At 38.1% G+C, this 27497-nt stretch overlaps 1 protein-coding gene across 1 annotated transcript in view; it reads left to right on the top strand.

Moving 5' to 3' along the window:
- The first annotated feature begins 3876 nt into the window (after positions 1 to 3876).
- LOC124271997 (interferon-induced GTP-binding protein Mx-like) overlaps positions 3877 to 27497 on the top strand; it is a 44633-nt gene continuing 21012 nt past the window's right edge. The window contains exons 1-3 of the mRNA XM_046707169.1: positions 3877 to 3992; positions 17507 to 17594; positions 25801 to 26019. Coding sequence (XP_046563125.1) covers positions 17531 to 17594; positions 25801 to 26019 — 283 coding nt within the window. The 5' untranslated portion in view covers positions 3877 to 3992; positions 17507 to 17530. The remainder of the gene's footprint in view (positions 3993 to 17506; positions 17595 to 25800; positions 26020 to 27497) is intronic.

The raw sequence follows: 27497 nt of genomic DNA on the forward strand, positions 1-27497 counted from the left end.
CCGGACCGAAAGCTTGTGATACTGTGTCTTTGAATGTATAGAAAATAGGGCTTCACTTTGAGCGAGGTGTTTGCTTCAAATACTACGCTTTGAGACTCTGTGAAGTGATGTGTAGGTAGATATAACACTATTCTATGGATATAAACACATTTCAAGATACATGTGTGAGGTTTAAGGTGTTTTTGACAGAACGGGCCAAGTCGGGCTGAACAGAGACTAAGCACTTTTGATTGAGGCTATGTTGAGAATGGAGAGAGAAAAGGGCTAACTTTAACGAACCAGTTATCTTTACATGTTGCATTTGATAACATTACAAAGTGATAATTAGGTAGATATAATACAAATCTATGGATTTAAACACATTTCAAGATACATCTGTAGGAGGTATAAGGTGCGTTTGAGCACCGGGCAAGCTTCGGACCGAAAGTTTGTGATACTGTGTCTTTGTTGAGAATGTATAGAAAATAGGGCTTCACTTTGAGCAAGGTGTTTGCTTCAAATACTACACTTCTAGACTCTGTGAAGTGATATGTCTGACTGACTGACTGAGTTTGGTTTTACGCCGCTTTGAGCAATATTCCAGCAACATCACGGCGGGGGACACCAGAAATGGGCTTCACAAATTGTGTGGGTCTTCGGCGTGACGAGCCAATGCTTTAACCATTAGGCTACCCCACCGCCCCAGTGATATGTAGGTAGATATAATACTAATCTATGGATTTAAACACATTTCAAGATACATGTGTGAGGTTTAAGTTGTTTTTGACAACACGGGCCAAGTCGGGGTGAACAGAGACCAAACACTTTTGATTGAGGCTATGTTGAAAAATGAGAGACAGGGCTTCACTTTAACGGAGCAGTTATCTTTACATGGCACTTTGTAACATCACACATTGATATTTAGGTAGATATAATACTAATCTATGGATTTAAACACAAATCAGAATACATGTGGGGTTTAAGTTGCTAAGCTTTTGAAAGCCGGGCCAAGGCGTACCGAACGCGCTTGTGATACTGTTTGTTGAGAATATGTAGAAAAGATAGCTTCACTTTGAGCAAGGTTTTGCTTCAAATACTACGCTTTGAGACTCTGTGAAGTGATATTTAGGTAGATATAATACTAATCTATGGATATAAACACATTTCAAGATATATGTCTGAGGTTTAAGTTGTTTTTGACAGCACGGGCCAAGTCGGGCTGAACAGAGACTAAACACTTTTGATTGAGGCCATGTTGAAAAATGAGAGACAAGGGCTTCACTTTAACGGAGCAGTTTTCTTTACATGCTGCATTTGATAACATTACAAAGTGATATTTAGGTAGATATAATACCAATCTATGGATTTAAACACATTTCAAGATACATCTGTGAGGTATAAGGTGCGTTTGAGCCCCGGGCCAAGCCGGACCGAAAGTTTGTGATACTGTGTCTTTGTTGAGAATGTATAGAAAATAGGGCTTCACTTTGAGCAAGGTGTTTGCTTCAAATACTACACTTCTAGACTCTGTGAAGTGATATGTCTGACTGACTGACTGAGTTTGGTTTTACGCCGCTTTGAGCAATATTCCAGCAACATCACGGCGGGGGACACCAGAAATGGGCTTCACACATTGTGCCAATGTGGGGATTCGAACCCGGGTCTTCGGCGTAACGAGCCAATGCTTTAACCATTAGGCTACCCCACCGCCCCAGTGATATGTAGGTAGATATAATACTAATCTATGGATTTAAACACATTTCAAGATACATGTGTGAGGTTTAAGTTGTTTTTGACAACACGGGCCAAGTCGGGCTGAACAGAGACTAACCACTTTTGATTGAGGCTATGTTGAAAAAAGAGAGACAGGGCTTCACTATAACGGAGCAGTTATCTTTACATGTGGCACTTTGTAACATCACGCATTGATATTTAGGTAGATATAATACTAATCTATGGATTTAAACACAAATCAGAATACATGTAAGGGGTTTAAGTTGCTTTTGAGAGCCCGGGCCAAGGCGTACCGAACGCTTGTGATACTGTTTGTTGAGAATATGTAGAAAAGATAGCTTCACTTTCAGCAAGGTTTTTGCTTCAAATACTACCCTTTGAGACTCTGTGAAGTGATATGTAGGTAGATATAATTCTAATCTATGGATATAAACACATTTCAAGATATATATGTCTGAGGGTTTAAGTTGTTTTTGACAGCACGGGCCTAGTCGGGCTGAACAGAGACTAAACACTTTTGATTGAGGACATGTTGAAAAAATGAGAGACACAAGGGCTTCACTTTAACGGAGCAGTTTTCTTTACATGCTGCATTTTATAACATTACAAAGCGATATTTAGGTAGATATAATACCAATCTATGGATTTAAACACATTTCAAGATACATCTGTGAGGTATAAGGTGCGTTTGAGCACCCGGCCAAGCCGGACCGAAAGTTTGTGATACTGATTCTTTGTTGAGAATGTATAGAAAATATGGCTTCACTTTGAGCAAGGTGTCTGCTTCAAATACTACGCTTCTAGACTCTGTGAAGTGATATGTCTGACTGACTGAGTTTGGTTTTACGCCGCTTTTTTAGCAATATTCCAGCAACATCAACGGCGAGGGACACCAGAAATGGGCTTCACAAATTGTGCCGGGTCTTCGGCGTGACGAGCCAATGCTTTTAACCATTAGGCTACCCCCACCGCCCAAGTGATATGTAGGTAGATATAATACTAATCTATGGATTTAAACACATTTCAAGATACATGTGTGAGGGTTTAAGTTGATTTTGACAACACGGGCCAAGTCGGGGTGAACAGAGACCAAACACTTTGATTGAGGCTATGTTGAAAAAATGAGAGACAGGGCTTCACTTTAACGGAGCAGTTATCTTTACATGTGGCACTTTGTAACATCACGCATTGATATTTAGGTAGATATAATACTAATCTATGGATTTAAAACACAAATCAGAATACATGTAAGTGGGTTTAAGTTGCTTTTGAGAGCCCGGGCCAAGGCGTACCGAACGCTTGTGATACTGTTTGTTGAGAATATGTAGAAAAGATAGCTTCACTTTGAGCAAGGTTTTGCTTCAAATACTACGCTTTGAGACTCTGTGAAGTGATATTTAGGTAGATATAATACTAATCTATTGATATAAACACATTTCAAGATATATGTTTGAGGTTTAAGGTGTTTTTGACAGCACGGGCCAAGTCGGGCTGAACAGGGACTAAACACTTTTGATTGAGGCTAAAAATGAGAGACAAGGGCTTCACTTTAACGGAGCAGTTTTCTTTACATGTTGCATTTTATAACATTACAAAGCGATGTTTAGGTAGATATAATACCAATCTATTGATTTAAACACATTTCAAGATACGTGTGTTACGTTTAAGTTGCTTTTGACGGCTTGAGCCAAGCCGGACCGAACAATTGTGGCCGTGATAATGTTGAGAGTGTGGTGAAGAGATCGTAGCATTTAAAGGTGGGCATGCTTTAAATACGATGAATAGTGAATTTATGGGGTGGTATGTGATTGAATATAGATGTAATCACATTTTCGGGCCAACGGAAATGTGTATCGGAATTGACTGAAGTATTTATACGTTTTAAATCCCGTTTCTTTTAACGATTCCACTTTTAGACATAACCTCGGTCAGCCAGTTCACAGGCTTCGTCTTCCTGGGTTTTAGCCGATTTACTCGTAATAAAGTTATTATGGTACGCGTTTGTGGCTTCCGATTGATCATTATTATCATGAGTGTATGCTGCATTGATAAATTGTAGGCATGGTTTTCGTTAATGGGTTTATTAGCCAATAATAGATTTGGCCCGCCTTTTTAGGCCATCCCCCATGTTGAATGTAAATACCTTATATGGAAACCGAAACTAGGACGGTTGTTTTCCCAGAAGCGAAAGTGACAGTATCGAACAAATCACAATAAAACAACGGTCGATATACAGCAAATTCAGAGCCGTCAGTTGCAAGCTTTATAACTTTGAGTGAGTACGCTGAAGACGAGGTGATACGATGGGGGGACACAAGAAGAAGAATCGCCATTACGCACCTTTCACACCCTCGCCAGACGATACCGGTAAGACTTGGAAACTGAATCGATGCACTTATTGCTGTAACCAAGCAAAACGATTCTGCCTGTTGGTACTTTTGCCCTGGAGAAATCATACTTTTGCATATCATATATTAATTTAAAGCAGTCTTGTGAGCATGACAAGGGGAACTATCTGAGAACTATAAGTTGATTAAGAGGAACAAATATGTTGAGTCAAAACTCATTTACTCGGTTATACAATGAACTGATTACATAAAGATATAATTCTCAATTAAAGTGCACATTTGCCGTCGACGAGTTTGCAAGATGCGATTCATTAAAACAAAAGCACTTTCGTCGTATCTTAAAATACATTAATAATAACAAGTAAAGTATGGGACACATAAGTATCAAGAAAGTTAACCAGTAATTTAAACAATGTTTAGTATGGATTGACATACATAGGTAGGGGTACGTTTTTCTGGTGTCGGTAAGTGACGTATTCGTCAATAAAAGCTGCCTACTAAGAGGACAACCGCTACCACGACTCGAATGTAGGTTTGTTTTGACAGCAGTCAGGTACTGTTTATGAGATGAAACATTAAACACGCATTATCAAACATACACAATTTCAATATAACCAATTAACAATTGTCTACACCACCCGTGTAATTTACGTTATGTCAGATTGTATTACCGGTAGCTAATAGCTCGAAACTGATACAATACCAAAATATGTGTTATTTAGGACCTGAAATGTTCTAGTATAGATAACAAGCATTTATTGTCAACGAAAGATACATGTTAGTTGAATACAGACCAGTAATGTTCGATTTTATGACCGATTTTTTAAGAACGTAATCATACGTCACGGTGATTATATTGTAGAGTTGCTGCATAGCATTATGGGACCATTGGTTACTTTGAAACGACATTACCCTCTACAGTTTAATACAACATTACAGCAGAAACAGAACCGCAGAACCCGGATGATCACTTAAGATAAACCGAATGTAATTTACGTTTTGTAATTTACGTTTAATTGACAGTTATATTTGTCCATGACATTAAATGGGAACACCCCAAAGGCACCTAAAGTCACGTGTTAGCACCCGTTGAATTACTGCATGCGAGCAGGGAGCGTTGTTCAATGAAGAATCAAGTTTTTCTTGGCAAACATCATTGGTGGACGGTATGTATGAATGAGTCCTCGCATTTTACCACTTCTTATTTGTACCTATATGTGTTTTTGATATTTTCTGACACTTCACGAATTCAGCAGACGTACTAATATGAAACAGTACTGATTCTATGGTTTCCATTGTCGTCCATGCAACTTTTTCACCATAACGTAAATTACTAAAACTGTTACGTAAATTTCACAGGAATATTTCTTACGGAATCGTTACTTAAGGTGATAAAACAATTTAACATGTTGATGAAATTGAAGTGTACGCTTTGTCAACTTTACAGATTGCATTTTAACTCACACTAAATCAGTATGAATCAAAAGTAAACAAATGTTTTATCCCAATGTCTCATTGTGTGATTGTTGCTTGTAGATATCTCAATGTGACACGACTGTGTCTCGGCCATGTTTACAGAAAAAATGTTCATTTCTCTATTGATTACATATCTGATGCAAAGATTTTACTGTTTTGTAATCTTTGTCGCTTAATCATAATTCAGTCTTTGGATTTAACAAGAACGTAAGTTACAACGTAAATTACAACATAAATTACAACATCCTTTGTACTATCAACACAACTGCATACTTAGCTTTCTTAACTGCCTCTTTCTTCAATAGACTATATTAGAAACACACATTTACGGTTTTAACGTGTTTTATTGCAGTTAGTATAGCCAAAACACAGGCAAAGCGGCAAAGAGACTACAGGGAGAGAAAAAAAGGCAGAGCTGGGAGATGAGTGGAAAACAAAAGAAACAAAACGCGTCAAGAAATATTTTGTTCCGACTAGTTCACTGACAAGAACAGAAAAAACAAAACGAAGAGAAAGAAACAAAAGAAATGTACAGAAATATAGAAACAAAGTGAAGGCAATTCTTGCTAGAATGGACGAAGACAATCAGCCGCATTCTGGAGGGTCTGATAGCATGGTGGCTGGAAATTGTGATGAGAACGGCGTATCCAGTACGTCCAGTACGGCACCCCTGATCGTGAAACTTCCCAAGAACTCCAGCACAGAAGTACAGTGTATGTCTTTGCCGTGCTCCATCACAATTTCCCAATGGTGTTTGCTATTATGAAAAGGATCATTACAGACGTGAAGACCTTTTGCCCTGATGTTGAGCATATCCATTACTGGACTGATTCGCCTACGTCTCAATACCGAAACAGGAGTGCGTTTGACATCATTGCCCGTCACCAGAGTCTATTTGGATGTAGAGGGTCGTGGCAATATTTTGAGAGTGGCCACGGCAAGGGTGCCTGTGATGGCATTGGTGGTGCAGCGAAACGAATGGCGGACACTGCTGTTAAAACACAAAAGTATAACATTCAAAGTGCATTTGAATTCTACCGATGGGCAAGTTCTACACCAGGCCAGATCTCCTACTTCTATATTGAGAAGGATGAGTTTGATCAAGCAGCTGTTGAAATTCAAGCACGACAGAAACTTGTCAACCCTGTAAAAGGAACTATGAAAATCCATTCCATCTCAAGTGTCACTGGTGTGCCTGAAGGTCAGTTGATGTCACGGGAGATGACATGCACGTGTTCAGAGTGCTTCGACATGGGAGGATTCAAAATCAGTCCAGTGTGTGCATGGAATATTCAAAACATCAACAAGGTTGGTAAGAAGCAGCAGGAGAGCACACATCATGAAGACCAGGAATCTGATCCACATCCTATTCCTGAAACTACTACCACTGAGAACGAAGATGTCATTGTTGATACAGAAGTACCCTCTCTTAGTACAACCATCAACGTTGATGCCTTTGTGTGTGCTCTGTATTAAGGAAAACCTTACATCGGCAAAGTGCTTGACATTGATGGCGAGGACAATGAAGTGCACATCAACTTCATGGAGCAAACATCAAAGGCAACAAGTGCTGATGAAATATGGGTGGATCGAACCAGCATTCTCTATATACTGGAGGAAGATCCAGCTCCAACAGGCAAAAGCCGCAGAATGTTCAAGTTGTGCCCAAATGATGCTGATGCTCTCCACCCAGTGCACACAACGCGCAAATGAGTAACTTACGTTACGGATCTTTATTGTTCACAGATGTTACTGTTAGAGGTTCCAGTTTCATGTTCTGTTAATTGTTACATCTCTTGTTTGTTACAGTTGAATAATCTTACCTTTTAATTGTCATGTTCCCTCAGATATACAAAGAAGACAGAATATATCTGTAATTTACGAGACACTCTGAGGTTGTTTGGAGACCATATTATAAGTTTTCATTTCTCCGGCCTTTAATCCATATTAATTTCATCATCAATTAATCTAACTCAAGAGAGAGAATGTTAGACAAACATGATCAATGATTTATGTTGTTGCAACATAAGGTTGATTAAAGAGGATAATGTTTGGGTAAGTCTGTAATATACACGTCACGCTGTGGAAATGTAAGATGGTAAAGATGTTTAACAGCCAAAAGCCAAAACAACGTCATTCCCATTTTGTGTGATTCCGTGGCGTTTTCGTAAAAGGGAACGTTTTGTTTTGAAGTTTCTGGTTTAAATCTAATATGTAATGTAAATGTGGTATGTGTGGTTCCGTCATTTCTGGATTCTGAATAGGTATCATGTGGCCTCAACAGTGTGAAATACGCATTACTGAGTACACATTCTTTTGGTTTTTCATATGAATAAATTATTTCCTTATTCGATTTTTGAATCAAAACAAGAACAAAAGAGTTCATTTTCTATTGGTTTATGTTGATACTTCTTGTTACCCATGAACGTAAATTACGTGGGTATTTACGGGTACCCTACTTCAAAGTAGTGCTACAAGTTTAATACTGTTCACCGAGTGTTGAAAAAGTATAAAATGTTCGTTCACAAGTTGTAGTTCTGGAAAATAAACATATTTCTTGGACTGATGTAGTTTTGTTTTGTTTACTATCATCTCTAAATTGTAAAGATATAAGTCGAGCTAGTGATTACAACTTTACTATGATGATGGGACAAGTCCAGCAAACAGGGGTAGCCTACTCACGGCCATACAGGTGCAGCACACACACACACACACTCACTCACTCACTCACACTCACATTCACTCACAGATAGGTAGGTAGGAAGGTAGGTAGGTAGATAGACAGTCGGCATGGTAGACTGAGAAACAACAATGGGCAGACAAAGAAACAATAACATTGCCTTGGGTTAATTGATGTCATCGTGGTAGACACAGCCTAGGGAATGACCAAATATGGATATAAAAGTCACTATAAAGTTGTAGCAGAATGTGAAGTGATCTAAATTGCTCTAACGAGATGAAACTCGAGCAGTCGAAAAGTTATAATCTTTAAAAGATAATACCTTGTTAAAATAGAGTGCCATAAAGTCACTGTGTGACAAATTAAATGTGTCATACGGTGATGTGCAGTCATGTCTTTGTATGATCATGTGGGTACGAAGTGCAGTTCAACTGTCAACAAAGCATAACTGAAAGACTTTACTTTATCACACTTTGCACAGTGACAATGTGTCTTCTGATAATTTCTATTTTTTACTCTTCAGTATTTTCCACTTTCAATGAACATACACACCAGTCAATTAGCCATTGATCAATTTATTACGTTCATTATTATATTTTTGGTTGTTTTCGTCTGTTTGAGTCGGGAACATTGGCTCTTTAGAGTTCGTCATGGACAGTTTTTCAGGGTCAGGGATTTGAGTATTACGGCTTGTTCAGCTTGACCTGAGCTACTCTACATATGCATGACGCGGGAGGTCAAATGGCACAAACGGCAGGTCGAGTTAACTTCCTTAAATAGGGGAACAGAGAATGTTATTATGTTGCGTTCATGCGAAGCATGCATACATGGATTCGTTACAGAACTTGTCCCCGGAAAACAACACTTATGAAAAAAACAATCATTTCACGTTTTAATTGAATTGTTTAAACAGTCATATGCTATCTAGTTTGGTTCATTAACTTTACAACGTACAGACGACAGGTACTTTCATAACCCGATTCACTCTCGCTATCACTCTCTACACCCAATTCAGTTATCACTTTTTCAGTGCAATATTCTGTCAAAGTAGTTGCTTTCCAATATATCAACTGGGGCACAGCAATCAGTCCATTCGTTTACACCAATTTCAAGAAACCTCCCTTGTTTTAACCCCACAATCATCAAGTTTATGAAATTATTATCAATGTTAAAGGTGATATTGGTTTAACCTGTGTTTATCTAAAACCCTCGATAAAATTCGAACCCACGAGTAAAGAGTCTCGGACCCGATGCTCAACTACAATTTATGCATAACATACTTGTATTTCTCCCTTTCTGTTAGCAGTTGTGGGGCATTTATCCATAATCTTACTGTGCTAAGGTGCATTGTCCATAACGACCACTGATCTTGAGGGAAGGCTGGGTAGCAGTTTTCCTTGCAGCCGTTTGGAAAAAGTTTCAAAGTTCATTTCATCATGACAGTCTCCAGACTTCTGCTTGGCTTTGAATATTAACAGGGCATTGGGCACAAAACCATCCTTAGAATCTCCATGAACAATTATGAGTCTCTGACCAGTTCCAGAAGGAGGTGTTAAACTGACGCCGTTATTATCAGTATGCTGCCAACCTTGACTCTTTACATGGTTCGTCAATGTAGACTATATGTCGTCTCTCTTCACGAAAGCGTTGTATATTTCTGAGATACGGCATACGTTTGGCAAGAACATCCCATCTTTCGATCAATCCATGCCTATTTGTTTTTGTCTTCCTCCATCTGTATCCCATTCTGTTCAATATTTCATGTAGTTTGGTTTCGCTTCCCTGAAAATCTATTGCATCCTGAAGGGATGTCAACAATGTGGATAATGTCGGAATCTCTTTCTTAGCACAATAAAAAAATTCAATTGTTCTCCTAATTATACCTTCATCAAAAGTATCCACATCTTTTGGGCGGTCACGACTTAGTACCGTATCTCTTTTCTGGACTGCGAAAGGTGACGCCTGAACACAACCCTGTCTGGTCGAGCTGTTTCCTTTCTTGTTATATTCGGCCCAGGGTGACGATTTCTCAACACTGAGATGTTAAACGGTGACCTTGTCTCGGCTGTTCGGACATGTTGACAATCAACTGACAGAGGTTCACCTCTTCACAATAATAGACCCAACGGTTGTAGCTCATTAGTCATACGCCCTTTATATGGAAAATTGGGTACATTTCCTTTGAAAGTTATTCGTCTTGTCAGGATTATCAAATATTGTTGAGAAGTAAACCAGATAAATATATAGTTTTGATATACAATTCATTATTGAATAGTTCAAATGAGAACCCTGATGTTAAAAATTGGGCAAGTTTATTGAGAGATACGCTCTTCAGGTTTGGTTTTGATTATAGTTGGGTTGCCCAATATGTTCCTGAAAGTTGTGATTTTGTGAGAGAATTTACACAAAGGGCTAAGGATATTTATTCTCAAATGTGGAAACATCAATTATCAACTCTGAGTGAAAATATTTATTTCACTAATATTGATGTAAAGAAGTACCGAATTGCGTTTACACGTTTCCGTCTTAGTTCACATATGCTTATGATTGAAAAAGGAAGATGAAGTGTGCCTAGAATCGAACTTGCTGATAGATTATGTCTCTTTTTGTACTATCGAAATAGAAGATGAGTACCACGGACTCTTGATTTGTCCAAATTATCGAGAAATACGTAAACAACATTTAAGTAATATTTTATTGAAAAATATAAGTATGTTTAAGTTTATCAAACTGTTAAAATGTGAAAACAGTTTTGAAGTATTGAAAGCTGCAAAGTGTATTTATTATATCTTAAATGAAAGAAACAAAGTTGAATTTATGTAAATCGTTCACACATATCATCACTCTTGGGCAATAATGATAATAACAATATGATTGCTGTCTATATACATACCTCGCCATGTGCACAGGCGAATATTCAATTTATCTATATTGTATTGGTCTTTGACCTAATAAAAATCTTGTCTTGTCTTGTCCCATTTCATACGGAGCGGACCGGATTAATTAAGACAACAAGGGTCATACTTCCTACGATACAATAGACTCGTCTGCTTTCTTGTGTGAGATCCAACTGACAGTCAAACATAAGTCCTCCTCCTCCTCCTCCTCTGGATATGCACAGACATGAGGGATTCAAATTCCTGATTCCTTCGAATGTCCTTGTTGTTGGACCCAGTGGTTGTGGAAAGTCTGTGTTTACCTTCCATCTGCTACAACTCGGCTTGATCGAACCCCTCCCTGACCGTATTGTTTGGTGTTATACTCAGTGGCAGCCATTATATCAGACCATCAGTGAGCAATTGCCTCGTGACTTTTGTGAAAGGAATTCCTTATAATATACTAGAGGACGAGTACTTTGATGCTCGTCAGCGCAACGTGCTGGTCTTGGGTGATTTCCTGGCTGAAGCAAAACATGACAAGCGTATCTCTAGACTGTTTACTCAAACCTCCCATCACAAGAATGTGGTGATCTTCCTTCTAATACAAAATCTTTTTCCGAGAGGTAAAGAATCCATAAATAACGACATTGCTTTGAACGCTCATTATGTCACCCTGATTCATTCGCCTATAGACAGACAACAATCAAAGTCTTTGCCCGCAGAATCTTCCCCGATAACATTGATCACTTTATGTCCGTGTATGAACATGTTGCAGAAAACCCGTTTGGACGACTGACTATCGATCTGAAACCTAACACAAAAGACAAGGACCGTCTGCATGTGAACATTATAAAAGATGAGTATGAGAGAGCAAAAGCTCAGAGCAAACCGCCTACGGAGCAGTTCACTACCACCAGCACCTTCACGAGAGCCTCTCTGGATAGTCTTCCTCACAAGCTGACCACGACTGAAGAAGAGAGATCACACGATAGTCATCAACTCACTCAGGAAGAAGACACGTATCCTGACACGAGTAGTAGTAGTGAGGGTCCGTTCACTATGGCCACGGCTTGTACTGACTGCGGGGGTGCTGATAGATAACATGCACGATCTACAGCGACATATCAAACATTGGCGTCCGGAAAATACCTTTATAACCAAGGAGAAAGCGTGCGAGACTCAAGAGTGACGAGAATGACAGTGATGATGATGTTGACGATGTCGTCAGTAACTCAACCTCCCATATGCGTCGAGGTGGAGGTCCTGCTGTCAAACACAGTCACTGACACGGAAGCCGAGGAGTGGCAAAACGTGGGTTTACAATGCATCTGGAGGCGGGTGTATAACTCGCACCATGATGAAACTCAAGAGAAAAAGGTACCAGCAGCAGGGTCGAACATATGAATGGGTTGACAGAAATATGAAACAGTTGTGGGAAAATCATTTGGTTACCAGTCTCAACTGTGTGGTAGAATACACCCAATACTTTAAATAGGCACCTCTGTTTCAACCCATTCTAAACAGTCTGGGGGATATGAATCCTTCCACGGACCAATCAATCCTTAAAAATAAAATTAAACTCTTTTTGAAACCAAAAATGAAAGACATCCTGACTCGTAAAGATATGCCCGAAGCAGAAAGTGACAGTGAATCTGACATGGCTATTGATGATGATGATGATGATGATGATGATGATGAGCAATCAAGAATAATATATATCTGTGTGTTCAGGACATCTCTTTGTCAGTCGAATCCCACGAGTGGAAAGAAGAGGATGCGATCTCAACCCAGGTCAAGATTGATTCATGTCTTGAAAACACCTCATAAACTCAAATGCTCAAATGGTAAGACGAAGGAGAAGAAAATTTCCATATACGTGAGAGGACTCTTAACACTGGGACCCCCTGGAGTGAAATCGTTAAGAAAACTCAATCCATCCGACGGGAAATAACTTCTTACTATTGTGGAATTGTGTCTCTCTGATGAAGCAGGCGGGGTTTTTTTAACACATGGATGTGTGAAATTATTTGTGTACGACACCTCAGCGCTAATGATGATGCCGAGACGCTGAAGGTGTTACATGGATTTAGGAATTATCTATGCAACATGTACCGAATAGAATACAGTTTATTGTATATGTAAATTATATCGTTGAGAATATATGTTAACTTGCATCACAGCTTTGGTTTCAATAAAAATATAGCTTATAGCTCATGCACGTTGTTTGGGTTTTTCTCTCAGTAATGGTACAGTAAAGGCTTACCCACACGTAAAACACCGACTCATAAGATGGTGTTAACCCGGACAGCGGGTCATGCGGACGGGATCTAATAATTTCAAAATACAGTCAACCTACTGAGTCAACAATCTAAGATAATATATAAGATTGTATCCATGTTATGGTTCATGTCTTTATAGCATATAGTTAACATTGCGACAGCGAGAATATATTGACACAACACCCGTCCATTGAATTCATTGATAACAGATATACATGGAATGCACAATACTAAATCTATTACATACCACTGTTCATGTCTTTATTTACATATTTATTTATTTATCTGTATTACTGATACAGTGATACACTTTCTCTGATGACATTCGATGCGATACACACTAGGCACTCAATATGAAACGAATAGGAAGGCAAAATTGTATGTATTCAAATGGTTATCATATCCACATTTTCACGGCGAATGTAGACGCTAAGTCTACGAAAAAAACGAAAAAAACTACATGAGGCCTAGGTTAAATATTCATATCTGGAGACTGAAAAAGAATGACTTTTTATATATATTTATTGGAGAGAAAAAAGAATGACTACCTGGAAAGGAACCTCAAAGAAACTGGGCTAAAAATCTAGACTTGCTTTCGGGAAGATATCACGTTTTGGCTTATAGTATGAAGTGAAAGGGAGACTGAGAGTCAGGCTGTATAAGTGCTCACGCAAGCGAAAGGACTATAGGTGCTCAGTCAGGCCTGACCTATATAGAGCTGTGTTTCGAATGGGGTATTTTCCACTGTACTTGTGAACGAGTCTATAAGCTTATGGTGTTACATATTGAACATATCACGTTCTGATGTTTCTTATCTATAATTCTTATTGTACATGGGTTCATTCGCTGTCAAAGTTTATGACATGATAATCATACCCACATCACACTCACCATACCAGTTGGTCCCTGCCTGGCGTTCGGCATTAATGGGTACAACAAGAACTGGTCGGCTCGGAGTCAGTGTACTGTGTCTGTGTGGGGTATTCATGCTTAACTGCGGCATGGTATCTCAGTGACAAGCAGCCACACATACACACGCATGCACGTCGTCATATGAGCGAAATATTCTTAAGTGAGACGTTAAACCCCATTTCACCTCAACTCACCATACCAAGACATGTCTCGTCTACTTCTCTCCATTGCTTTTTATGATATTCTGTGGAAATATATTCTCATATAAAGTTAGTGGAATCTGTTTGTATCGCTCCACGAATATTCAGACATTTGTATAGTGGCGAAATTATTAAGCCCTGTAATAATTGTGACATATACCCTGAGATATATATTATAGTGTATATGTAACTCCGTGCAATGACCTCTTATTTATAAAAAAACAACTAAACAAAACTGGATATGTACGCTTACTATGGAGAGTGCTGTGTTTGCTTTGTCACACATAGCATGTGAACACGGGTGCTACGTGGTATGGCTACCCAATCACTATATTCCGCGTATTGTTTGGCTATATCCCTCAATCCCAGGGTGTGTGTGTGTGTGTGTGTGTGCGTGTGTGTGTGTGTGTGTGTGTATGTGTGTGTTTGTTTGCATATCTATATCGTCGAGTAGTGAGGGTACACAATGGTTTTCTTTCGCTTAACGCTTTTTTTATTACATTGCTCTCGTGCTGGTTGTATGGGGACGGTGTGGCGTCAGCGATTATTTCTGCTTCGTTGACCTAAGGAAGTCGCGCAATGTTAATTCTCCATTGGAAAATGTCTGGCAAAAGCCGATATTTTAGATAATACAGCAGCGATATGGCGCGCAAACTGGGTATCTCGCTTATGAACCTTCTCCAATTGGCGATGACAGATCCTTCGTTTACCGACGACAGCCCTTGTTGGAATGTCTCGCGTTTCGTTGATGTCATATCTTGGAAAATAGTGAGTGAGTTATTATTTAACGTCACATCGGCAATATTTCAGCCATATCGTGACGAGAACATGTGACATTGAAATGGAAGATATGTATATTATAAAAAACCTGTCGAGGAAGGACAGTAAAACAACTAGAATATCACAATTACAACTAAAACTAGTGTGGAGAGTTAAAACTAATAGCACTATTTGGACAATACAATATAAAAAGTGGCTATAGATCGCCAACAACTGGAGGTAGATCACCAAACTAGGGACCATGTCTTGGAAAATAACGACGAAGTATGCCAGTGTTAGAAGACGATTCAGTGTTCGCGTAATAATGGCCGACTCGATCTCGTCAGTATAATGATTTATAGCTTTTGTGTAACTCCGGGCAATATAACCTTTTATGCGGCAGAAATGTGAATATATGGTTAATAGTGCGCGTTGTCTCTTTTGTTTGCTGCAAATGCTCATAGCAATGACATCCGGGTGCTGCTTATAGAGACCACTCAGACTCTATTATGTCTCGTATACTCTTTAGTAAGCAATATATTGTGCCTCTCTTTGTCGCTGATGTGAATAGCCCCGCGGAGTTTTTGACGCGCGTGGTGTGACGTCACTGGGTTGGTTCGTTCCGCTTGACTTGCCGAGGTAGTAACTCCCATGTTAAAACTCCATAGGAAAATGTTGGGATAAAGCCTACTTCAGCACTACTGTGGTAATCCCAGGGGTCCTTTAGATTACCGAGGCATTTCCTTAATCAGTATTCCTTGTAAAATTTATTCAGACATATTGAATGCTAGGTTTTCTGCTTGGCTTGAATGTAATGAGGTTTTGGCAGAGGAGCCAAACGGTTTTCGTAAGTATAGAAGTACAGTTGACAGTATTTATACTTTGTTTTCTGTTATAAGCAATAGGAAAATGCCGAAAGATTCAACTTTCGTTTGCTGTATTGATGCTATGAAGGCCTTCTATCGTGTGAACAGAAATTGTCATTGGTATAAACTTGTCAAACTTGGTATTAGTGTCAGATTCTTTTTTGCAGTGAAATTTTTGTATGATAATACCCAATCCTGTGTTAGTGTTAATGGATATTTATCACAAGATTTCTCCGTAAACAGTGTTGTTAAACAGGGCTGCGTTTTGTCGCCAACATTATTCTCGTTGTTCATAAATGATTTGGTGGATGAAATCAATCAGCTGAATTGTGGTATTCAGATCAACGCCAATTTCATGCTTCGTGTTCTTCTTTACGCAGATGATATTGCGCTCATTGCAGGAGATGAAGATTCTTTACAGCCTATGTTAGATTGTGTCAATCAGTGGTGTAGAAGATGGCGTTTGCAGATTAATGCTTCGAAGACCTAAATAGTTTCATTATAGACCTGTCTCTATGGCAAGAACAGAGTTCAATTTTCTTGTGGCAATGATGACATCGATGTATGTAACGCCTATAAATATCTTGGACTGTGGTTACAAGAACACCTTGATCTTAATTTCACTGCAAAGGAAATCGCTAAGTCTGCTGGAAGAGCACTGGGTATTTTAATTAGTAAATTCAAAGCAGTTGGTGGGATGCATTATGATGTGTTTAACAAACTTAATGATAACTTACTTCAACCAATACTGTCGTATGGCTCTGCTGTTTGGGGAACACGTGAATTCAGTTGTATCAATGCTATCCAAAATAGGGCATGTCGTTTCTTGTTGGGTGTAGGTCGTAATACCCCGAACATAGCCGTAAGAGGCGAGATGGGTTGGTTTTCTAACCTCACAAAACATCGTATTGAATCTGTCAGTTATTGGAAACGCCTACAGTCTTCTAGGCCCGATAGTATTATAAGCAATATTCACAACTGGTCATTGTCCTTCCGTAAGCCATGGGATAACAAAGATCTACAAGATTTTATGTATTATGTAAACATCTGCATGACACAATAATAACATAATTTCTCACTGTCGTATGACTACTGGGGTTACACCGACCCAACCAGTTGTGACACGGTCACGCAGTGCAGGTCAAGCTGAACAAGCTGTTAAGTTCTTTGCGTTATTGATCTACCCATGTTTTACGTATTTCAAACTTAAACATTTCCTAGAATAGCATTGCTATTCTCCCCACAACCGCCACGCACACAGGAAAGGGAGAACGGAATATGTTTATTATCAACTCATGCTAGAAGCCATGTTTAATGTAAATACCTTATATGGAAACCGGAACTATGACAGCCAACTCAGAGCAGTCGGTTGCAAGCTTTATAAATTTGTGTAAGTACGCTGAAGACGAGGTGATACGATGGAGGGACACAAGAAGAGGAATCGTCATTATGCACCACTCACACCCTCTCCAGAAGATACCGGTAAGACTTGGAAACTGAATCGATGCACTTATTGCTGCAAAAACGATTCTGCCTGTTGGTATTTTTGACACGGGGAAATCATACTCTTAAATATTATTTCCTGAGGCCTGTATTTTACATATTATTGCGTTTTATTTTATGTTTTATCAGGGAGACTATATAAATATGTTCATTTCAGAGACTATATGTTAGTCCAAAGCATACATCCATGATAATAGTGTATTGAGTTTTGTCAAATCTTTGTCAGAAACTGGTCAGAGTGAGGGGATTTCCTAGACAATTGGGTTTCCAGTCTGAGAATTTAATTGTGATGGATTATATATACTTATTATATATTATAAATTGAAAGGACAAGGTATGATAAGGGTGGTTTTGGGCCCACAAACAAAATTGGCTGAACACATTTTATTTGTTTAGAGACAAGATGGCTTTGCATAAAAAAAGTATTTTTTAAATGATCTGAGGCCGTAATTTCAATGTAGAGGGGCCCAACATGGGTTTTATCAGTTCCCATGAAAAATAACAAGAAGTCTGAAATATCAGTGTGCCATAATGACTTATTTACAACTATGAGTTTATTAACATACAAATGACATCAGTTTTACAAGTATTCATGATGAAGAAACATATCAATATCAATCAAAAGGTTTTAACTTCAAGGGGCCCAATTAGGGTTGCAAATTTGGGTCTAATTACATTTTGGGCACAGCTTGATTTTAACAAGTAAGTGTTAAAAGTCAGTATTCACAACCAGTTTTAGCAAATATACAGTAAACCAATTAGTTATTACAATAACCAATCATGTTGCACTAAAAATCACAGGTCTTGACCTCAAAGGGGGCTATTTTGGGTGAAATTACATTCTTGGCACAGCTTGATTTTAACACCATGTAAGCGTTAAAAGTCACTATTCACAACCATTCTTGCAAACATACAGTAAATATCTCATTCACAACATGATGTTACAATAACCAATCATGTTGCACTAAACATCAAAGGTCTTGACCCCAAAGGGGTTCATTTCGGATCACATAAGATTCTTGGGACAGCTTGAATTTAACACCATGTAAGTGTTAAATGTCAGTATTCAAAAATCTTCCAAAAAGTAATTATTCACAGCTCATTCACTGCAGAGATATAAAACATCCACTTTCACTCTTCATCCACATGGTCTTCAATCTCTTGGTCTTGGTCTTGTCTTGGTGTCTGCCATACCCAGATCTTCTCAACTGAAAAACAGATGAATTTATGTCAATAGAAAATTCTGTTTTAAAAACTTTGATAATCTATTCAAGGGTAACATTACTTATTTTCACACCACTAATTAACAGCTCTGGGCAATTTGTAAATATTTACTCAAAGAAATTACCATACTAACATTTTGAAACAATGCTTACCTTCTCCATGTTCTTTATTGTGTGGGAACAAAGGGATATGAGACAGAGTGGAACAGTCAGTGTCTTGAGGCTTAAAAATGATTTACATGATATTAATTCAAGTTTGTTTGAACAGTGTAACACAGATTACCAAACTTAAGAATTGTATTTATAAAATTTGGATTTCATGTGTAGAAATTAAGTTAAACATTGTAAATTGGCTGACCAAACTTTTGAAAAAAAAGAAAAAGAAAAAAGAAATTACCAGGATTTGAACCTGCATGTCTGATAATAGATAAAATTGACAAGCCATCATTGTAACCAGTAGGCTATATACTCTACTATTACCACTTGTCACTTTAAGCTTATATATTACACCTTGCAACCATGTGTCACTTGGTATCTGTTATCTGATTCTAACCATCATCTTTTCATACAGTTAAAGGTCACATGCAACCAAAAACTCAAACATAATTAAAACACAATTATCACTTCTTCATGACATATAATATGCATTGCTGATTATGAAAAAACAAATAAACAAAATTATAAGCGTATAATCGCAAATCAAAAGTGCAATATTTTGTACTTGGGTTTACCTCCCTCGAAACGAAGCAGCCGGGATACCGAACCCAGTCAGACCGGGTGGGTGTGCACTCAAGTGTAACGGCTGGTTCATTTGCAGATGCCGCCTTCACGGCTCATTGTGTGTGTATATATAGAGATGTTGGGTTTTGTAAATACATGCTCATTTTCTGTGTATAACATTTTGCAATCAACAGACATCATAACATGTCATGTGTTCAAGTATCACACCTGCCTGTCTGTGTAATTACATAATGTGACAGAGACCGAACTCGGGCCATAAATCAAATTGCATGTGGTCAGTGATCGCAGTTGTGTATTGAATATTGTCATTAGCAGACAGGCAGGCAGACACACAGGTGTCAATAAAACAAGACATTGAGTTTTGTCTGTGACAACGACATATCTATATCACAGTTAGAAATTGTGTCAACGCTAAATAATGACATTGCTTTTAAGTATCGAACTGAGAAAGTGACTCGGTAAGAAGAACGTGTGGTGAAATAGACAAATGAAATTATATAAACAGTTAATTTACTGTCATAACATATAAAAAGCTCGCGCCTGTGAGATATCAACAAAACATTAGGAAAATAGCTCACACCAAAGCCTTCACCGAGTATTCACCAGACAGCCCGCTTCCAAGTTGCGCGAACCTATTTCACTGCGCACATGCTATGAGCGCAGCCCAGCTGTTGTAACCCGTTTTCCCCCGAAATTGTCGGGGGAAAATTAGTGAATCGTTTGAACTCCGATTTCGCGCGGTTTTTTTCATCGCGTTATTTTTCAACTTTATAAGTTGAATTTGCATTTTTTGACGATTTGTTTCGGTACGTCCACTACGAAAGGTATCAGAATCTGCAAAGTTGTGTTTTACGTTGCATGTGACCTTTAAGTATAGTCATTTTGGTTAAAGGTAATCTAATATATCTTAGAAAACATCAAGATACATTATTTTTGTTAAAATGTGTATGTTTATACACAGTTACAGTGACAGGTGACTCAGAGGTGTTTGATATACAGATGATAGAACAAATATGATAAAATTCTAGAATAATTACAAAGATTCTTACCTTTAGAATGCTGCCTGATCATATTCTGAAAAATCTTCTGATGTCTTCTTACTTTTCCAGCAGAGATCAACAGGGTCTCCCAAAAACTACCCTTGTTTACCTCAAAGTAATCAGCCTTGAGAGTCCCTTCTGATATTGAAAATGTTTAATAAACATGTTTGAAAAGTTCATTTTAGTGCTCTTAAACATTCAAAATAAATATTGAATCATGGTATAGTTGTGTAAATGTGACGGATAGTTTTCAAAGATATTACTTTAGGCCAATGTTTATTTTTTTTTGAGATGTTGTATGGGGCAATTTCATATAACAGATTTTTTTACTTTTTAAACATTTTGATATGAGCAAAAGCGTGACCCACCACCATTTTTTAGGTGTGCATTCTAATTTACTCTCTTCATGTGTGGTGAAAAAATTGGGATGGGTCATGCTTTTGCTCACACTTTTTTTCACTCTGAAAATAAGAAAATGTAGGTTTTTAGAAGATATTGTAAACTAGGTTAACTTTGAGGTCTTCAAAGAGGGGAAAAAACAGCACAAAAACATAAAAAAAAGCAATTGGAGGTAATTTCAACAAATTATTTAGCCTTCTTTATGCTAAAATTATCATGTTGTAGAACTTTGAATATCATGAAATTTTGTGGGCCAATAAGGGCCTTTATCATACCTTGTCCTTTACGATCTCGAGGCTGTGGCCAAGTTCCGCGGAAATATCCCCCATTGAAATATCTCTTTTGGGCATTTCTTTTGGACAATTCTATAAAATTTCTCATTTGTTGAAAATGATACTGACAGTTCATGTATCATTGTTTATCTGTTGTAGCATAGCTTGAGGCTTTCATGTTGCGTATTGGTTTTCCGAACTGGAAGAGGCATTTATTTACCTGGAAGTGATCATAACCTTCTTATTAAAATATCTGACGGAAACTATCTTCCGAAGAGGCAAGCATGCATAAAGAAGAAACGAACAATGATTTGGAGAACAAAGGGCGCAGTTTATTACAAACACTGGTAGGGCTTTTATAGGCTAACGTCACGTGACGTACGTCGGTTAGCTGCACCGAGAGTTACCTCCCCTAGACCGTGCTCTCGGATAAGAATGGGATTTATCAATCATTATGATTTATTGCTAAATTAATATATGTTTCAGTCTGGAAGACATCCTACAGTGGATATGTGTTTCACAAACTGGTGTTGATTTGTTTTCATTCAAGTGCTGTGTTGTCTTAGTCTGTTGGTGTTGACATATCACCTAGAGATATAGACATCAGCCACATAGTCTCCAGGTACCCACCCACACCCCAGTCTCAACCCAGGCCTATTATTGTCATGTTCCTTAGCAACGCTACAAAGTGGCAACTCCTGGGTCCACTTGCACAAAGCGATCTTATTGCTAAGGTGATTGTAACTCCCATACTTTAACACAGACTTACAATCATTGTAGCGCTAAGACCGCTTTGTGCAAGTGGATCCTGATCCAGAGATATAAGCTCAAGTACTCTAACAGGAGTAAGTCATACAAAGGATATTTCAAGAAAGATCGTACCAAAACCAGGGCAGTTTTAGCACGAAAAGCAAGAGATCTGCTTCTGGAGAAACGTGTTGAGGTCTCTTGGGTCACCGGTGGGGTCATTCTAATCAAACTGAAAGATGGTACTCTGAAGAAAGTGGCGACTAATTCTCTTTTCAAGATGTGTGTGAGTAAACCCGGCTCAAATGGTCACCAACCTTATTCAGGACCCTTCAGTTAAAACATCTGTGTGATCTCCTATCACAAACATGAATAGTGAGATAATCTATACCAGCCGACTCTAAACGCTACGGAATCTACAAATTGTGATTGTTGTTACAAACCATCAATGATAATATGGTTTGTTCAAAATGTTGATTGGTAAAATCTTCAATTAGATCCTTAACTTAACACATCTATGTGATCTCCTGTCACAAAAATGAATAGTGAGACAATCTATACCAGCCGACTCTAATACATTGGAATCCACCAGTTGTGATACAAACCATCATTGATACTATGCTTTTTAACACGTTAATTGGTAAAACATGTTGTTTCAACATTTTCCCGAATCTACAGATTATATCTAACATACCACATGAATGACTGATCATCAATTAATATGACTGACTTGACCATACTCAAGAAACATGCCTATGCTATATGTGCAGAACATTTTGTGTGAGCAGGCCTAATGTACATTAATGATGGTGTATTCCATATATGTGTGCATACACACTGCCATCTGCAAGTAGATCATGTGCAAAATACAAGTATGCAGAAACACAAACAATGTGTGAATGTCAACATATCTCTATTGTCACTTATTGTCATTATCCTTGCACTAAATTATTAGGGGTGGGTATTGCAGAGAATTTTCATATTGCGATATATTGCGATTCGAAAGCATATATTGCATAAGGTATTGCAATATATTGCAAGAATATTTTTTTCACCTTAAACCTACTTATAATCGAGTTAATGCTTGATTTATAAAGCAAAAACACAGCAAAATCACTATGCTTGATTAAGCTTTAATAAAAACTTTTTAATCATGTTAAAATGAAGGAAACAAGGAAACATCAACACAGTGGTTACTAGTTTGAACTAGTTTCTCCACTATCAAAAAAGCCCCGAGATTTTAGACAGCAACTTGACCTGGTCAGGACATATCAGGGATCACTGGTCTTAATGAGTAAATATAGAACGTTCAGATCAAAAACTTTGCGAAACACTTGAGCAAAAATTAAGAACTCAACTTCAAACCGAACTTAACTTGATTTCCGGTGTGAAAAACGGTAATATCCAAAGATTTCCGAGTGTTACGAAGTTTTCCGAATGCATGTCGAAAAACCGGTTTTCGATCCGGGTATCGCAATACGTATCGATTTCATGTCTGAACCGGTAAATACCGGTAAACCGGTTATATTGCGCAGCCCTATAAATTGTATCCTGATGAGATACCAATATACCTTATTTCAAAGGTTTTGATAATCTAATAATCAAAGGTTTGGCTATCTAGCTCATGCATACACTGCTGTTGGTAATCGTTATACATGTAGTACACAAAGATTGTAATATATTCTTTTGAATGTGCTCCTTGTGTGATTGGCTTCTCATTATATTTCACAAAGTGTGTAATGTTTTTCCTGAATGTAGTTCTATTTGTTTGGCTTAGTCTATTACACCAAGAGTTAATATATTTTCCTTTGAATGCAGTGTATAGATATGTTCAGCTTCTCATTATACTACACAAAGAGTGTAATATAAATAAATAATAAATATAAATAAATAAATATAAATATAAATAAATGTGTTTATTACATCATATTTTATTCGATCTTGACAGTGATGATATTACTACAATTCATCTCTTGTGTTGTTGTTGTTTTTAATCATTTATTGGGATGTTATTGAATCTATTAATAACATACTTTCCAGATACCGATGGATTAAAATGTTTAGTCATATATAAGATTAGAATATTGGTTTGCATTTTCACGTGCGAGTTGCACGTGTGAAATTGAAATTTCACTACACACGCTTGTTGATTACATGGTTGTTCTACCAGCAAGTACCCCATCCCCCCACCAACCCCTGGTACAAGATAGCGAACAGTGACAACCCAAAACTGATCGTTTGTTAAACAACTTTTTTATTCGGGTGTCCAAAATTATTAGACAAATCATCAGAGTTGGTCTGTCAATTCCATGTGAGAGTGCAGAATTTGGTTTTGTTGCAATTATTAGATCTTGTGTTAGTGAGCAATTCATCGGTCTCAAATGAAATCAAACGGACTGTAGGTTAAGCAATTATACTTATGTGTAGAGAGTATAAAATTATTATGCATTACTGGTCTTGAAGCGTTATGGGAAAATAACATGCAAAACTAGAAATTATCTCATCGGTACGTTTTACCGCGCGGACAAAAGCGAACAATCCTTGGATCTGATAGACCAATCAATCGGAATGGCGATCGAATTAATCATGTTTAATGTTATCGCCGGTAATTAAATATAGACATTCAAAATGAAAGTCACATTAAAGTTGAAACGCTAAATCGTCTGTCATAAATGCACCAACAAGAATTACGCTTAGCTCTGGCAGTTTACTCGATCCCCATATGCAGCGATCAAAGTCCAATTTTCTTAACGATAATAGATATAGTTACCAAGACTGATGCAGCAATTAAAAGAGCCATGTACGATTTTAAATGTACGCATAGAGACTGTTCAAATAGACTGGTCACTGCTAGAGCTAACGATCCTCATGGATGAATAGCGAAATCCGTTCCGCAATGCGTAAGCGAAACCGTTTTCATAAAATAGCTAAAACGCACAACCATCCTTCCGACTGTGCTAATTTCCGATCACTCAGAAAAAAAGTTGTCAACTTAATACGGTATTTTGAGAGAAAATGTGATTCAGAAATTGATGATAGGATAAATTCCTCGCTGGATACAAAAGCATGGTGGCGTATGGTAAAACAATATATTAAAAAAAGGTCTGAAAGTAACCACTTTCCACCAATCATATCAAATGACATTATCTACGACGACCCCAAAGACATTGCAAATGTTTTAAACGACTTCTTTGTTAGTCAGTCTACACTAAACAATCCAGATTTACAACCTCCCGAATGTCATTTTGAACATACTACAGTCCCACTTAATGTTGTCAATCTTACAGTTGATGAAGTTCAAGATATTCTCTCTCTCGATCCATCAAACGCTACAGGGCCAGATGGAATAGGAAATAGATTTCTGAAAGTCATGGCGAAATGTGTAGCTGCAATCTATATTAAGGTATTAATAAAAGCAAAGTTTTTCATGTTTACCAAACCATATTCTTTTCAGAATAAAAGTATGTATGTAAACCAAGTGCTGTCTCTGTTATTACAGAAGCTAGAGGCATGTGGCTGTTTGTTTCAAACTGAAATGAATTGACTTTTGGCGTCTCACCAACCTGAATGTACTGTATGACCATAGGGCTTTTTGTTTTAATGTTGCTTCATTCCTTAATACGGAAATGCTATTGCATTATAAGGGTATAAACCTCTAAATTAGATCTTTCTACTTCCTCCTAATTGGAGCAGATATCCTATGATAGAACCAAAGTTCAGGTTCAATCAGTCACTCGCTGATAATATGTCAACCTTTCCTCAGAGGCAAAGACTATAGTGCCGCCAGAGGGGAGAACGAAAGCCTTAGCCTCGTCCTTCGATGCTGAGGTGCGCCCCCTGATAGACCTGGTCGACAAATTACGTGGGTATGGTCTGGACAGAGACATCAACCTTCCCGCCGTCGCCGTCATCGGGGACCAGAGTGCCGGCAAGAGCTCTGTTCTTGAAGCAATCTCTGGCGTACAACTTCCAAGAGGAACGGGTAAGTCTTTTAACTACAATGACTTGTAAAAGCAAATGGGCGCACGGAAGGTACATTTGTACATCAAAATCAATTAACACGAACTTTGGTTTGGCATGTTGAAAGCTTGACAAATACATTGTGATATAAATATTTGTTGGTCATGGTCATCTCGGGCAAGTTTGAAAAGGGCCCGATGTACCTTGAGCATGTCGGTGTCTAGCATCTACCTGGGTCAATAATGACCAGCTTTATGGATAAACTTTGAGTCTTACATTTCGCGACGTTTATGTACATATTGTTGTAGCGTTATCAAGCAGGAATATACAATGAAGTGGCTCACTGACTGAGTTTGGTTTTTACGCCGCTTTTAGCAATTGTTGTATAGGGGTTACTTGAGCAATTTATCGTCCATTTTGAATTTATAATGAGACACCTGGACACCTGGTGTGTCTATTGTTAGATGGTGAGTCTTTGTCTCAGGTCTATAGTGAGATCTATGGTGTGAACACCTGGTGTGTCTATTTTTAGAATAATAAAAGGTCCCCCTGAACAGCCCTCCATACAGTGTTTCAGTCACTACACCTAGTGATTACACATTGTGGATATACCAGTGTATTTCTTATGGTATTACTAATCAACCTTGGATTATACTATGTGATTCACTGGGTTCATATTTTCAATAGCTCAGCCTCTCAACTACACATCTCTGGAGTAATTAAACATTGTGTATATTTCTCACTGGATTACAAAACATCTTTGGATTATACAATAGAATCACTACACATTATACTAACAGTGTATTTCTCTTTTATCTCAAAGCGAGCGCCCGTTATCGCAGTATCAATTCCCGTCTGACTAACTATAACTATTAAAATGTGAAATTCAAATGTATACAACGTCCTACCTTCAGTCCTTACATTGTAACACAGAATACATTGTAACACAGATTAAAATTTACATCATCATCAGATTGAACGAGTGTTGGGGATAAAGACGAGTGTACATGAAGTCAACTTACCTCTGTTCATCATATCCATTGTTGAGGCAAACAGTGGTGGTAAATCTAGATGTTTAGAGGGGTTGGAACAAGTAACCCATTCATGTGAAGAAACAGATTGATTCATACTGTACTCCAACAATGAATGACTCATTTGCCCACCCGTAAGTCCGACCTACAGCCATTCAAAGCTATGTTTACGGAAGGAATCCCTCTCCCACCCAAGCATGAAGATTAAGAAAACAAGCGTATAATGGAGTGAAAAATAAATAACTTCAAATACATGTTACCGAGTGTCCATGTTAATACTTTCTTTTAATTTACGACAGCCTCCGAGTGAGGTGTGCCATGTTCATTCTGCCATAACATTGCCTCTCCCTACGTTCAATGAACCGATAAGCATGACGGCCTTCACGCCCATTGAAGAAACCAGGTCATAGACCGCGTCCCCCGCCGCCATTTTGAAAAAATGATAAATAAATAGATTTAAACAAATAAC

The sequence above is a fragment of the Haliotis rubra genome, unplaced genomic scaffold, assembly GCF_003918875.1.
Source record: "Haliotis rubra isolate DU_JTF1 unplaced genomic scaffold, ASM391887v1 Scf165, whole genome shotgun sequence".
NCBI lineage: Eukaryota > Metazoa > Mollusca > Gastropoda > Lepetellida > Haliotidae > Haliotis > Haliotis rubra.